Here is a 13,681-nt window from a genome sequence, read left to right on the forward strand (position 1 = left end):
TGGACATTACCTTTTACCTCCTTTGCATCTTCTGCAAAGGGTCAGGGGTCACTTTCTGAACAGAGTAGGTGCTTTAAAATGGTTGATGACAGAACAAACATATAGTCTATAGTGGTGGATAAACCATAATGTTTGTGATAACAGTTCACATCTATTGAGACTTAGTACCAAGACACTATACTTATTGTCTACCTCTTTACCTGGAGCAGGTCAGGGAGAAGAAAAGAGCATAGCATGGCCTGAGTTCCCAGGACTTGTCCCAGTGTCCCTACAGTAGGCACCGGCCCAGGCATCGGGCCTAAAATCTCCACTCCAGCAACGGTATTCGATTCAATATTTCTTTTTTTTTTTTTTTTTTTTTTTGCGGTATGCGGGCCTCTCACTGTTGTGGCCTCTCCCGTTGCGGAGCACAGGCTCAAGACGCGCAGGCTCAGTGGCCATGGCTCACGGGCTCAGCTGCTCCGCGGCATGTGGGATCTTCCCAGACCGGGGCACGAACCCGCGTCCCCTGCATCGGTAGGCGGACTCTCAACCACTGCGCCACCAGGGAAGCCCCGATTCAATATTTCTTGACTGAGCCCCTTTATGAGCCAGGTGCTGGGTTCAGAGACACGGAGCCACAGAAATGAAGCAGACCCATACTCCAGTCTCAAGGAACCCACGGTCTAGCGAGGAGTCCATTTTCCCAGCCAAACCGCCCCTCTCTTAAGGCTCCTCAGCTCTTTTGATATAAGCCCCCCACCAGCCCCGCACCTGGAAGCGCGTCCGCTCGGCTGCGTACACCTGGTAGTGTAGCATGGCCTGCAGCACCTTCTTGTGGCCGCCGGGCACCAGGCACACGGCGCCCAGGATCTCCAGCACGGCCACCTTGGTCTTGCTGTTCTCCGTGCGCAGGCTCTGTGCGATGGTGCTGATGGCCTCGGGCTGTGCCAGCACGTGTGCCCGCCCCTGGGAGTTGTTCATCAGAGCTTTGATGCAGCCGATGAGGGAGGTGTGGATGCGGCTTTCACAGGTGGCGTGGTCCATGCTCCGGAGGAAGTTCAGCAGACAGGTCAAGCCCTCCAGCTCGATGAAGCGGGTCACAAACCTGCCCAGACCAGAGCCATCAGCAAAACAGGTATCCTGCAGTTGCCTATTATTCTGTATGCATTTTGCAAACAGCTACCCCCTTACCTGGGTACCGCTGTGTCCCGCCGACGGTAGCCACCTGGTTCACTTGTAAAGTTTATCTAAAGCGCTAAAATCCTATCACCTCACAAGACTGAGATCTTATTTGCATATTAAATGCCAAGCATTTGCAGGTCGTTGACTGTGGGTTACACAGCTAAGAAGGTGTATATGTGAAAGAGATTATTAGGATAATTATCATGGCTGTTAAACCTGAAGACTCATCACCAACGACGATGGGAGTTAAGAGAATTACAGTCAGAAAACAAGGAGGACTTGCAGACATGGGAGGCATCAGAGTCACTGCAACAAGGGATCAAGGCTGGGGAAGGCACTCTTCAAGGGATCCCTAAGAAAACATCTGAGCTATCTTGAAGGTTAGCAAAAAAACATTAAAAACCCTTTAGTTCAGTGGTTCTTAACCTGGAATCTGTGTTCCCCTAAGGGGTCTATGGCTAACATTCAGGGGTCCATGAACTTGGATGGGAAAAGAAAATTACACTTTTATTTTCGGTAAAACCTCTACCTGAAATTTAGCATTTCCTTCAGTGATGAATGTAGGCAATAAACTATAGCGGCATTAGCAGAATCTGTGACTTTGTCACACAAAGAAATCACAGCTATTTTCATCTCTAATTACAGTTGTTACAGGTATCTCAAAATATCATTTCCACTCATCAGGGCTTCAAAATTATGGTGGTTGCCAGTTCTTATTATTTAAGGCATAAAGAAGTACATTTATTGCTATCTCACAAATGTTTAAAATTTGGTAACTGTATTTCAATTTAATTGGTTCATTTTTAACTTTATCTATTTCTATCTATTTTACTATTTAACAACATCACTCTGATAAGCACTCAAAAGGTTTCATGTGGGTGGCAAAGTCATCCATGGCACACACACACATACAAACACACACACATACACACACACACACACACACACACACACAGAGGCTTAAAACCCTTGATTCAGTAGAATAATTAATGATCTGAGGAAATGTCGTAAATGAAGGTGAGGAAACCACTACATATAATTAGTACATTTGATCCCCAGAGCATTTGTATTTCTACATGATTAAAGAAATACACCTAGAAAAATAGAATGTACTCTTAAATTGTTAAAAATAGGTATTATTTATCTTCTATTTTATACTTTTATGTATTCCACAAAATTTCCACCATGACTGTGTGTGACTTTTGTAATCAGAATTTTATTATGGGGAAAAAAAAATAAATGGAAGTGGGAGATGAACCCGGCAACCTCCCCTCAGCCCTTCTACTTCCTGACTTCCTCATCCTTCCTGCATCCCCTGCCCATACCAGGCCCCCACCCCACCCCGCCTGAGTAACAAGCAGGGATTAGGGGGCTCCCGTTCTCCTTGAGGCTATTTCCAGGCTCCTGGGTCAACCTAGACCACACATGTGCACGCGTGCGTATGTGCACGCATGCGTGCGTACACACGTACACACACACACACACACACACACACACGAAGATCATTGTGCTGGTAACAACTGGAGCTCTAGAGAAAGAAAAGGCCTGATTGTGGTGTTTGCCAGTTTCCATGGTATAAATACCGCCAGCATAGCTGATTTCAAAGTATCAGTGCGTGTCATTGAACGTGGAGCTGGGAAGAGATGCACCGTTGACATATTCCCACCAGGCACACACAGTGGGTGCGAACTCCCTGAGCACAGGTAACAGTAACGAGCATGCATAACAGTAAAATGGAGTCAAATCATCAGGTAATTAAGGAGTGATAAGTTTCAAGCACTTAATTACCTTTGTTTTTGATAGCATTTATTTAATCATGAGTTGATGTAATTTACATTTTCATCATAGCTATGTTTAACAACCAGCTTGCAAAACTGCTGAACATTTTGAGAGTTGGTTCCCACAAGCCAGAATGAGTTGCCAGACACAAGAGGAGCCTGTGGCTCTCTTGGGCCCTTTCACAATGTGGCCTGGGACGTGGGGAGAGGCTCTTTTCAGCCCTTGAGACACCCATCCCCCCCTTCCTTGCCTGCTCCCACTCTAGATGGAGAAATCTCATCCAGAGACACCACATCGCCCCCTAGTGGCTGGAGTACTTCTCACCCACACTCACCCCTCTGGCGCGGGGCCCCTCATGTGCACAGCTCTTTCTTGTGTACCTGTCCGTATGCCCAACCCCCACCCCACCCCCCCATCCTGTTCTGTTTTCCCAATAAAACAAGCACCTGCCTTCAGTTTCTCTTCAGGATCTGAGGTTGATCTCATCTTCCCATGTTCATCTCCCCTCCCCAACATGCCCATCCTCTGGCAGCATCCCAGCTCCTCACAGAGGGGGCGTAGGAGCCAGGATGTGAAAGGAGGTAAAGTGAGCTCTAGGGGATGCTGGAGAGTGGAGTTGGCCAAGGGTACTGGGATGGGAGCAGAGCTCTGCGTGAAGCTTCGGGAAGCTGAGGGGACCGCTGGGTGAGGGGACGTGGAAGGAAGTGAGGGAAGGAGACATCACCTCATGGGCTGTGTCCGGAGGGCTGTCTTCAGGTCTTCCACGACTTGGTTCCTCATCTCCGTCTCCTCCTCATCAAACGCGTACAGACTCTGCATCTGAGGTCGGAGAAGGGGGCGGAGGTCACGCTGGGCTGCCTGTCTCCCAGCTCCCTGCCACTCCCGGCCCGAGTGTGACCCGGGGGCCGCCCTCGCCTCAGGAATGGTGAGGCCTCAGGGAACGGTTTACTAAGACAGAGTGACAGACTCTGCGAATAGCCATTCCCAGGCTTCACTTTCCTCATCTGTAAAATGGGGAGAATGATCAGCCCAGACTATTTCCCAAGGCTGTGTGATACATACACAATAAATGTTTCAATGGTTTGGGGGGATCTAAAGTCACACAGGGGAGGGAGGGATCAGGATAAAATCTTGAGAATAACTGAAAAGCTGCTGATCCCCAGAGAGGGTGGGCTGTGGGGTGCAGGGGAAGATGAGGACCACTCTCCCCAGAGCCTTTCCAGGCAGGGCCGGGGCAGGACAGGGGCGAGGCTCACCGCGGCCATGGAGTTGATGCGGTCGATGTAATAGTCAGGCCAGCTGGTCGCCAGCTTGTTGGGATCCTCCTGTTCCTGGAACAAGATGAAGGACTGGATGGACCCCCCGGCAAGACAGGCCCACAGTCTGAGACCCTGAGCTTCGTCCCAGGTCAGCATTCAGATTCATCTCCTAGCCCAGCCTAGACAAGGTGACTTCGAGGAAGTTATAAAATCTCCCCAGGCTTCCATTTCCTCCTTGGCAAAAGGCAGATCGTGGACATCGAATCTCAGGACCAGCCAGTGACAGAGGCAGAAACCACACAGGTGTATATACTTTCAAACAATATACACAATTAAAAATAAATTCTTTTTTTCCCCTGTTATATCTGTTCTGACTCTACTTAATAAAATACAATTTTAAGTCTGTTGAATCTAATGAAAATGTGTGCTTATATTTTGTACATCTCCTTTTTCAAATTTTATTGTTTTCTGATAATATCATTCTCATTGTATTTTACAAAAGTATTTGTCGGTGACAGTTTGGATATTTAAAAACTTGGTCTCTCAGACAGTTTGGGAAGCACTGATTGACATAGAGCATTTGGTGCAGCGCCTAGCACATAGTAGGTACTCAGTAAACTGTAACTTTAAAAAAGGAGGGAAAAAGACACTCCCAAGGCCCTGGGTTTGGAAGGAGGAAGGGTCTGTGCAGCTAGGAGGTAGAGCCCAGATGAGACATGGCCCTTGGGCCCCAAGAGAAAGCCTCAAGTCCTCCCCAAGTGTGGGCAGGAATGAGGGGAGCTGGACAAGAATTGATGCTGACTGAAAATCCAGTCCTCTCCTCCGGCCAGTGGGTCTGCTTCTGGGCATTACACACACCCTCCTCCTTCCTGTCCCTGTCCCTGTTTCATCTGGAGGTTCCCCCTCATCTGCTTTCTGCCAATTTCCTGCTTTCAAATTAGCATGAACATTTACCTCCTCCAGAACCTTCCTGTTAAACCACCTGCCTGCCAGCCGGCCTGGACTTTGCCCTGCATCCCTCAGCCTCATCCACTCTGGCTTCATGATTTTGTTTCTTAAAATCCAAATTTTAGGGCTTCCCTGGTGGCACAGTGGTTGAGAGTCCGCCTGCCGATGCAGGGGACACGGGTTCGTGCCCCGGTCCGGGAAGATCCCACATGCCGCGGAGCGGCTGGGCTCGTAAGCCATGGCCGCTGAGCCTGCGCGTCCAGAGCCTGTGCTCCGCAACAGGAGAGGCCACAACAGTAAGAGGCCCACATACCGCAAAAAAAAAAAAAAAAAAAAGAAAATCCAAATTTTAGATCAGTGAGAAACCTGGCTTGATCGGGTCTTTGTGACTTCACGTGGATATATATGACCAAAGTCCCCAAATTCCAGCTTCCGCCTTAGAGAGGAGACCACAGAACATAGACGAACGTATCATGAAACACATACTTTCCTGCCTTTACTGGCTCCCCATTTAGCCATTTCACATGCCTTTAATGAGCACCTACTACATGCCAATCACTGCACTGAACCCTGAAAGTACTGAACAAAAAGTCATCCATGTAGTAGTCGGTCTTGTGCCAGAGGCAGGGTGACCGGTGCTCTATGTCCATTTGTGGGTCATGGAAACCCAGGGTGGGGAGCATCTAACACACAAGGCTCATGCGGGGGCTGGGGTAGGGGGTCTGAGAGGACTAGGCTGAGTTATTCAAGATTACTGAAGCTAAGAAAGGGGGAGAGTGTTAGAGACAAGAGGAAGTACCATGTGGAAAGAGAGGGGGGTGTGAAAGTGTGTGGGGAGATAACACACAACTTGGTTTGGAAGGTGGCGAGAGACGTCCTTACATTTTAGTGCGTTTTTTATTTTAGCTGCATAAGGGATCAACGTCAGGGACCTCCAGAGTAAATCAGTTTGGAAAGTGGAGAAGCACGAGATAGGATGAGCTAGTCCTGAAATTAATTTTCTCCTTCCTCCCTCCCTCCCTTCCACGACTTGAGCTTTTGAAAGACCTGCTTTCCTCACAATGAGATTCCTAAACACAGAGCACAGTATTCTGCAGGTGCTTAATACATGCACACTGAGTTTACTAGACAGTGGCTTGCAGTGCATGCAGGTTCTCAAGGCTCTGGCAGGCCTGCATTCCAGCATCATTGCAGCACTTGCCACGACTGGCTGGTGACTTTGTGTGAAGGCCTCTCTAGGCCTTCCTGGCCTCCTGTGTAGAATGAAAGACTAGATTGGGTTGCTCCTCGGTTCCTTCCAACTCTAGAATAGTGACCAATTTTATGAGCTCGGTCTGGCCCAGTATGGAGCCCAGAACAAATATCTTGAGCGAGAAGAGTTATAAAAGAGCCAGGAATGGGCTCTAAGGAGCACGAAGGAGAAACAGCCCCAAACCATCCCAGACCTGCCCGTCTTCTCCCAGAAGGGAGACTTCTAAGCCTCAGGTGTGGGAAGAACCGGGTCCTAGCTCCCAAACACCTATACACTCTTGAGCTGCAAGCCTGAGAAACGAGAGGGTGGAGGGGTGGGGGGGGAAGGTGGGCCAAGAAAAGAAAAATAGAGTGAAAGAAACAGGCTCAAATAGAAAGGAGGCAAGAGAGACGTAGAGAGAAAGAGATGAAGGAAAGAGACATAGAGATGGAGGAAGAGAGCAGAAAGCACAGCCACTGGGAAAGCAGAGGGGAGGAGATAAAACCCAATTAAGATCTGACTGCGGCCCGGCTCATCCTTCTAGGGAGGACCATATTCAGGGGACTGACATCTTTTTTTTTTTTTTTTTTTGGTACGCGGGCCTCTCACTGCTGTGGCCTCTCCCGTTGTGGAGCACAGGCTCCGGACGCACAGGCTCAGCGGCCATGGCTCACGGGTCCAGCAGCTCCGCGGCATGTGGGATCTTCCCAGACCGGGGCACGAACCCGTGTCCCCTGCATCGGCAGGCGGACTCTCAACCACTGCGCCACCAGGGAAGCCCAGGGGACTGACATCTTTTAATGAAGGAGAGGAGGAAAGGGAGGAAAGGGTGGGGAGAGTGGAGACCAGTGTGTGTCCCTGATGTGCATGCTGCCCTGGGACAGGGACACAGCCTGGGATGGGGCGGGGGGGGGGGGGGGGGGGCTCAAGATCCAGAAGAGACCACTCACTTCCCCCCAAATGGAGTTCTTCCAACAGAGCTGCCCCCAGGTATGGCCCAGGGCGCACACCCTCTCTGCATACGCACAGGCACAAGAAAGGAATCTAGACTTTTTTTTTTGGCCTCGCAGCTTGTGGGATCTTAGTTCCCTGACCAGGGATCGAACCCGGGCCCATGGCAGTGAAAGCACGGAGTCCTAACCACTGGACCACCAGAGAATTCCCTAGACCTGTTATCGTATAGCTCTCTTACCCAGCACCAACTCCTGGAACCCAGTGGGCACCTGCCTCCAGGATTTTTGAAAACCAGAATCCTATGTCCCTGAGTGTAAGCTCCATGACAGCAGGGATTATTTTTGTCCTGACTTATTCACTGTCACTCCTCCAACACCTAGAACAGGACAGGTGTACAATAAATACTGGTTAAATGAATGAGCAAAGCATGGAGGCAAGGGTTGCCGTGCTGTGGACCCTGAGGGACAGCAGAAGGGAATCAGAGAGGGCACCTTCTTCTTGCTGCAGTAGATCTGCCATTTCTTCTCAGGTGGCAATGCAAACACAGCCTCCCGGTTTTTGTCGGTGAGATCCAATTCATCCTGCAAAGACAACAAGAAATACATCTGAAACCCAGACATGGTTGACCTTCGAATATTCGGTCCTACAGGAAATTACAGTTCCCTCGAATTCCCTCAAAGCCCTCAGCCTGCTGTCCTCCTCCAAAGAGCATCAAAGATATGATAGGGCAATTCTTTTTCTAGAAGTTCAGCCCCACCCTCCCATCTCCTTGCACCAAGCCCTTGAGCTTCTACCCAAGCATCTTTCACTTCCTATCCCCGTCCCTGGCTCCTCCTATCCAGGTCCCCTGTTCCCTGCCCATCTCCCGTATTGCTTTGCTAGCCTCTAGTCCTCTAGCCTGGAGTTTCCTGTCTTCCTTCCTTGTCCTTCTTAAGCTTGTCAACACCATAAATCAAGGTTTGACAAAGAAAGAAATCAGTCTACTGATCCAGTTTTTGCCCTCACCCTTCAAGTCTCTGTGCCCTTTGAGTGTCTCCCCCAGAAATTCTCTGGTTCCCCCAACCTCAGCATGGGTCCCAGCACAACTGAAGAGACCTGGTAAAGATGATGAGCTGAGCATCTCTCCTGGCAACGAGGGCACGCCATGCCGCGGGAGGTCTGCTTCCCGTGGAGCTGTGCCTGCCAGGGATAGCCCTCCGGCTGCACCACCACCAAGACAAGGCTGTGCACACGCAGGCTGGGCTCCAGCAGCTGGCCCACGCCTCCCCGGGAGCAGGACTGGGTAGTTTCTGACGTCATCAAATTTAGGGTAACTCTTTCGGTAGTTTGAGATGATTTTATAGGTTTGGCTGTGCTGAATGGCCCCTAAAAAAGTTCTCTTATTGAAAATTCTTCTCCTGTGATTCATGAGTTATGCAGGCGCTCATCAAAAAAAATAGTCAACGGGCCATGGGAACATAATGTGCTTTTCAGCTCAATTCTTGTAAGTTTTTTTTAAAAAAAAATAAAAGCAAAACTTACATTAAGACAAAAAAAAGCATAGTATTACTAATCTTTACATTTTCTAAAGTGATAGTGAAAGTAATATCTAAGAAGGTACAAGGGTCTTAAATATCAATATCTACACTCTTTGTCCTTTACTTTTATTCAACGAGAACATTTTAGACTTTCTTTCACATAGATCAGAACGGTCCAATAGGAATATAATGTGAGACACATGTATTTAAAAAATTGTTCTGGTCACTTTAAAAAATTAAGAAGGAATAGTTGAACTTAATTTTAATAATACACTGTATTTAACCCAAAATATCTAAAATATGGTCATTTCAAAATATAATCAATGTTAAAAAAAAAAAAAGATCAATGAGGTATTTTACATTCTTTTTTTCAAACTAAGTCATCAAAATCTGGTGTGGATTTCCCATTACAGCTCATGCTGGTTCAGACCAGCCACGTTTCAAGTGTCAGCAGCCCCACGTGACCAGTGGCTGCCATCCTCCACGGCACATTCAAAGAGAACTTGAAACTATGCCCATCGGGTCACCTGCCTTTTGAACTAAAGACTCCAGCAGATCTAATGCTAAAGGAAGGTTCTTCCCTAGAACCACTCTCTTCATATCCCAGGAATGTCCCCAGACCCTGCTCAAGGTTTCTGAAGCATTTCCTTTCCATGGTCAGAATCAGAAATAAAAGAAAAAGAGAGAGTTCTGTGCACCTGACACTGCCCAGCACAAACTCCATCTCTTCTACTTTTGCTTATGCAGTTAGTTCCACCCGGCCTGCCCTCCTGGCCCACCCATCCTGTGGACCCTGGTCTAATTCCCGAGCTCAAAGTTAGCATCCTCCCACAAGCCTTCCACAGCCCCTCCCAGGTAAGAACACCTCTCCCTTCCTGAACTCCAGAGCAGTTATGTTCAACCTTGTATCCTGGCTGTGTACACACTGGTCTTTTCTCACCAGTGGTCTCTGTCACTAAATCGAAGGACCTTTCTTGGCGATTTGGTTCAGCCCAGGTAGCCCATGACTCTGCGGACCATCCACTCCTTACTGAGTCTCTCTTCCCTGGTTTCCTGGAAAACCACACTCTTGGGCAGTCCCTCCTGCTTCACTGTATGTTCCTCTTGGGACCCCCGACTTCTCCTCCTCTCTCCTACCATCCAACGTTGAAGTCCCAAAGGGCACCATCCTGGGTCCTCTCCTCCCCTCCCTCTATGCTTCCCCGGGGTGAAGCCTTCGCAGCCATTCCCAAGGACTCAGTGACGATCCTAAACTCTCTCAAACCTGTACCTCCAGCTCACCAGTGTCCTGAGCTCCCGATCCTGGCACCCAGGTGCCTCCTATACTGATCAACTTTGGTGACCCTCAGGTACCTCCCACACTCATGCAGTGTCAGGATGTGCCAGGCACTGTTCTCAGTGCTTAAGGTTTACTCATTAAACTTGCAACAGCCCATTTTACAGGTGAGGAAACTGAGGCACAGAGAACATATGCAAACTTTGTTCATCAGACCCAGACCCTAAGTCTGGGTCTCCACTGGCACATCCTGTCCTGTACAGGGTCCCTCCATCCACCCACAACCTCACGTAAGAAACCTGGTGTTCCCCAGTTCCTGCTCACTCACCAATCCCAACAAATCCTATTATACTTCCTTCTCAGTAGCTCTTGAATCTGTCCACTTCTCCCCATCCTCACTGCTAACACTTTAGTCCAAGCGACCATCCTCCCCAGCTCGGAGTGCACCAAGAGCTTCCCAATGGTCTACACAGACCTTTTTTTTTTGCACTGGATTTTAATCTTTAATATCTAACATTATTGCTTTAGGGCATGTTTTCCCTGAACCAGGAACAGAGTGCTACTTACATAAAAATATACACATAGAAAAAGTAGTTCTCCATTTTCCCGGGGAAAAAACAGTAACTTCTAGAATACTCAAGTGTTTTGTTTTAATTATAAAGTCTTGGTCATCTCATTTATTAGCTCTGTGACATACATATTTAAATTAAACATTAATAGACAACCGTTACAACTTATAAAGGTAAGGTGCCCTTACTGAGTAAAGAGATTCTTCTGTGAGTGGATGTGTCCCTTCTCCCACCCTGGATGGAGGGACCTTACTTTTTTTTAGGAAAGTAGATTGGATCACCTCAAACCCCTGCTTAACCTCTTCGGTGGCTTTCTATCACCCTTCGGATCAAATCCAAAATCCTTGGTTATTCTCATCGTGATGGTGTTCCCCCCAAAAGGACCCAGCTCTTTCCTGACTTGAGACTCTCACATCTGCTGCTGCTTCTGCGGGGGACTCCATGGCCCTCTTCTGCACCTCCATTCACTTATCTAACCATCGCTGTGCTTTCAGATCTCCATGGAAGTGTCACTGCTTCAGAGGAGTCACCATGACCGCCGGTCTAGAAGAAGGCTCCCTGCTAGACACTCCCACAGCTCCCCAAACATTTCCTTTCAAAACACCCACCACATTATCACTACTGTTCAAGATCGGCCTTCCCGTTCGGCTTCATGTTCTTGGGGGCAGGAACTGCTCCTGTTGGTTCATCACTAAATCCCTGGCAGCCCCACAGGGCCCAGCACACAGCAGTCTCTCAAGAACTATTTTTCATTTGTTTGATCAATACCTCACGCTAGTCTTCCTGCAGACAAGACGGGTCTGACTCATCCTTTTTTGCAAAGTAACTTGTAAAAAAAAAACCAAAAAACCCTGCCACTTAAAATGCTCAATAAATACTTGGTGACTAAAAGGGCCAAAGGAAGGAACACCCCTTGACATGTCCTTCTTTCAAAACTCACGTGCTCTGCTCAAGAAGATGTCCCTGCCCGGGATTAATGCAAGAAATATATTTTTCATCTTCATTCCCAGCTCCTATCCTAGAGCTCTTAAATCCCTTGGAATTTCATGAATGATAGAAGTGATAGGAATATCTTTTGTTCTTGACACAGAGCTCCTAAATCCCTTGGAATTTCCTGGGTGATAGGACCCTCTTTTCGCCCAGGGAAGTGACTCTTGGTGGACCCTAGATAGCTTCGAGGTGGAGGTTGGTCGCCAGAAGGATCAGGCCTTGATTAGAAGCCTAGAACATTCACCCTCACTTCCCAAACTCTGGGGAGAGAAGGGCTACAGATCAAGTTAAAAAAATCTATCATGTCAAAACTGCCATAAATGCCCCTAAATGGCGAGGCTCAGAGAGCTTCCGGCTGGGTGGATGCATCCACGGGTTGCGAGGGTGGGGAAGCCCGAACTCCACACGGGCAGACTCCTGTGCTCAGGACAGAAGCCTTACCCTTCTGGGTCTAACACTACGTACACCTTCATCTGGCTGTTCACATGTATTCTCTAGAATATCCTTTATAATAAACTGGTAATAGTAAATAAAGTGTTTCCCTGACTTCTGTGAGCGAGCGGTTCCAACAAATTATCAAACCTGATGAGGGGATGGTGGGAACCCCCGATCTGCAGCCACCTTGGACAGAAGTGTCGGGAAGCTGGGACCCAACACCTGTGGTGGGCGTCTGAAGTTGGGGGCTGTCTCGTGGATCTGAGCCCTTAACCTGAGGGGTCTGCGCTAACTCTGGGTAGTAAATGTCAGAATTGAGTTAAATCGTAGGACGCCCAGTTGATGTCTATATAAAATTGGAGAACTGCTTGGTGTGGGAAAACCCACATATTTGGCGCCAGCAGTATTCTGCATAAAAAACGGATCTTGCAGGACTAACACGGATCAGGCTCTGAACCTTATTCTACGCTAGTAAAGGCTTTGTTCTCTCCCACCTCCGGCCCCCCCCTGAGGAAAGGCATGAATCAGGACCATGAGTTTTCCTGAAGCTGATATGATGAGGAAGGCGGATCACTGTTTCTCATCACGTGCAGGGTCCCATCTTATAGTGGTCCTGTGATTTGAAGAGCTGAATCGCCTTAATCAGATACATCCGTGACCGAATCCAAGTATGAAACCCCGTTCCCAATCACACTGCCTTGTTTCTCTACAGGCCAGCCATGAGAATGAGCGACCAGGAATTAACGGTAGATGACCCTGTGCTTACTGCTCTCTGCCAGGGTTCAGGCCCGAGTCCTGGGCAGGGGTCCTGCTCCCCAATCTGGGACTTTCTTTGGTGTGCAGGCTTTGTCTCACCATCAGACCTCCCAAGGGAGGAATCATGCTTCTTTCCTGTTCTGTCTCCTTGCGGTCAGAGTATGACATGTCACACGCAGGGTGCTGCTGTGATCTGAATGGGTATCACAAAGGGTCAGGAAGAGCTGCTACCAGTATAAACGATAGAGCTTCTGTCTTCCCCAGGCTAGACATGGGATGTCATCATCCCAGAACCTACCCACGTTCCAGGTGTGATACAGGCATCTCTACCTTCCTGTTTCTGGTTAATCATCCCCTGTTCTGAGACTTGTGGTTGCCAAGGGGGAGGGGGCTGGGGGAGGGATGGAGTGGGAGGTTGGGATGAGCAGATGTAAGCTATTATGTATAGAACGGATAAACAACAAGGTCTTACTGTATAGCACAGGGAACCATATTCAATATCCTATGACAAACCATGATGGAAAAGAATATAAAAAATGTACACAGATGTATGACTGAATCACTTAGCTGTATAGCAGAAATTAACACAACATTGTAAATCAACTATACTTCAATGAAAAGAAGAAAATCATCCCCTGTTCTGAGGTACCCAGTGTCTGCCTACAGAATTCCACCCTGTCTCTTCTTTCTGTGCTCGAGATAAAAGGATCCCAGGGAAATTCCAGCGAGCAGAAGAGAAAAAGGTGCCAAGTGCTCTGATGTTCTCCGAGGCCCCTCACTGCCTGATTTCACAAAGGCGTGGA

General features: G+C 48.3%; 1 protein-coding gene across 5 annotated transcripts in view; it reads right to left on the reverse strand.

The window, feature by feature from the left end:
- Nucleotides 1–13,681, reverse strand: part of DAAM2 (dishevelled associated activator of morphogenesis 2) — a 114,054-nt gene that overhangs the window by 34,038 nt on the left and 66,335 nt on the right. For all 5 annotated transcript variants that reach the window (XR_013830239.1, XM_079934700.1, XM_079934699.1 and 2 more), the window contains 4 exons: nucleotides 7,827–7,916; nucleotides 4,200–4,274; nucleotides 3,668–3,762; nucleotides 754–1,087 (listed from right to left, as the gene is read on the reverse strand). Coding sequence is in view for 4 of the 5 variants with exons in the window: in XM_079934700.1 (XP_079790826.1) it covers nucleotides 754–1,087; nucleotides 3,668–3,762; nucleotides 4,200–4,274; nucleotides 7,827–7,916 (594 nt within the window). In the remaining variant the exon portion in view is untranslated. The remainder of the gene's footprint in view (nucleotides 1–753; nucleotides 1,088–3,667; nucleotides 3,763–4,199; nucleotides 4,275–7,826; nucleotides 7,917–13,681) is intronic.

The sequence above is a fragment of the Stenella coeruleoalba genome (genome assembly GCF_951394435.1).
Source record: "Stenella coeruleoalba genome assembly, chromosome: 10".
Classification (NCBI taxonomy): Eukaryota; Metazoa; Chordata; class Mammalia; order Artiodactyla; family Delphinidae; genus Stenella; species Stenella coeruleoalba.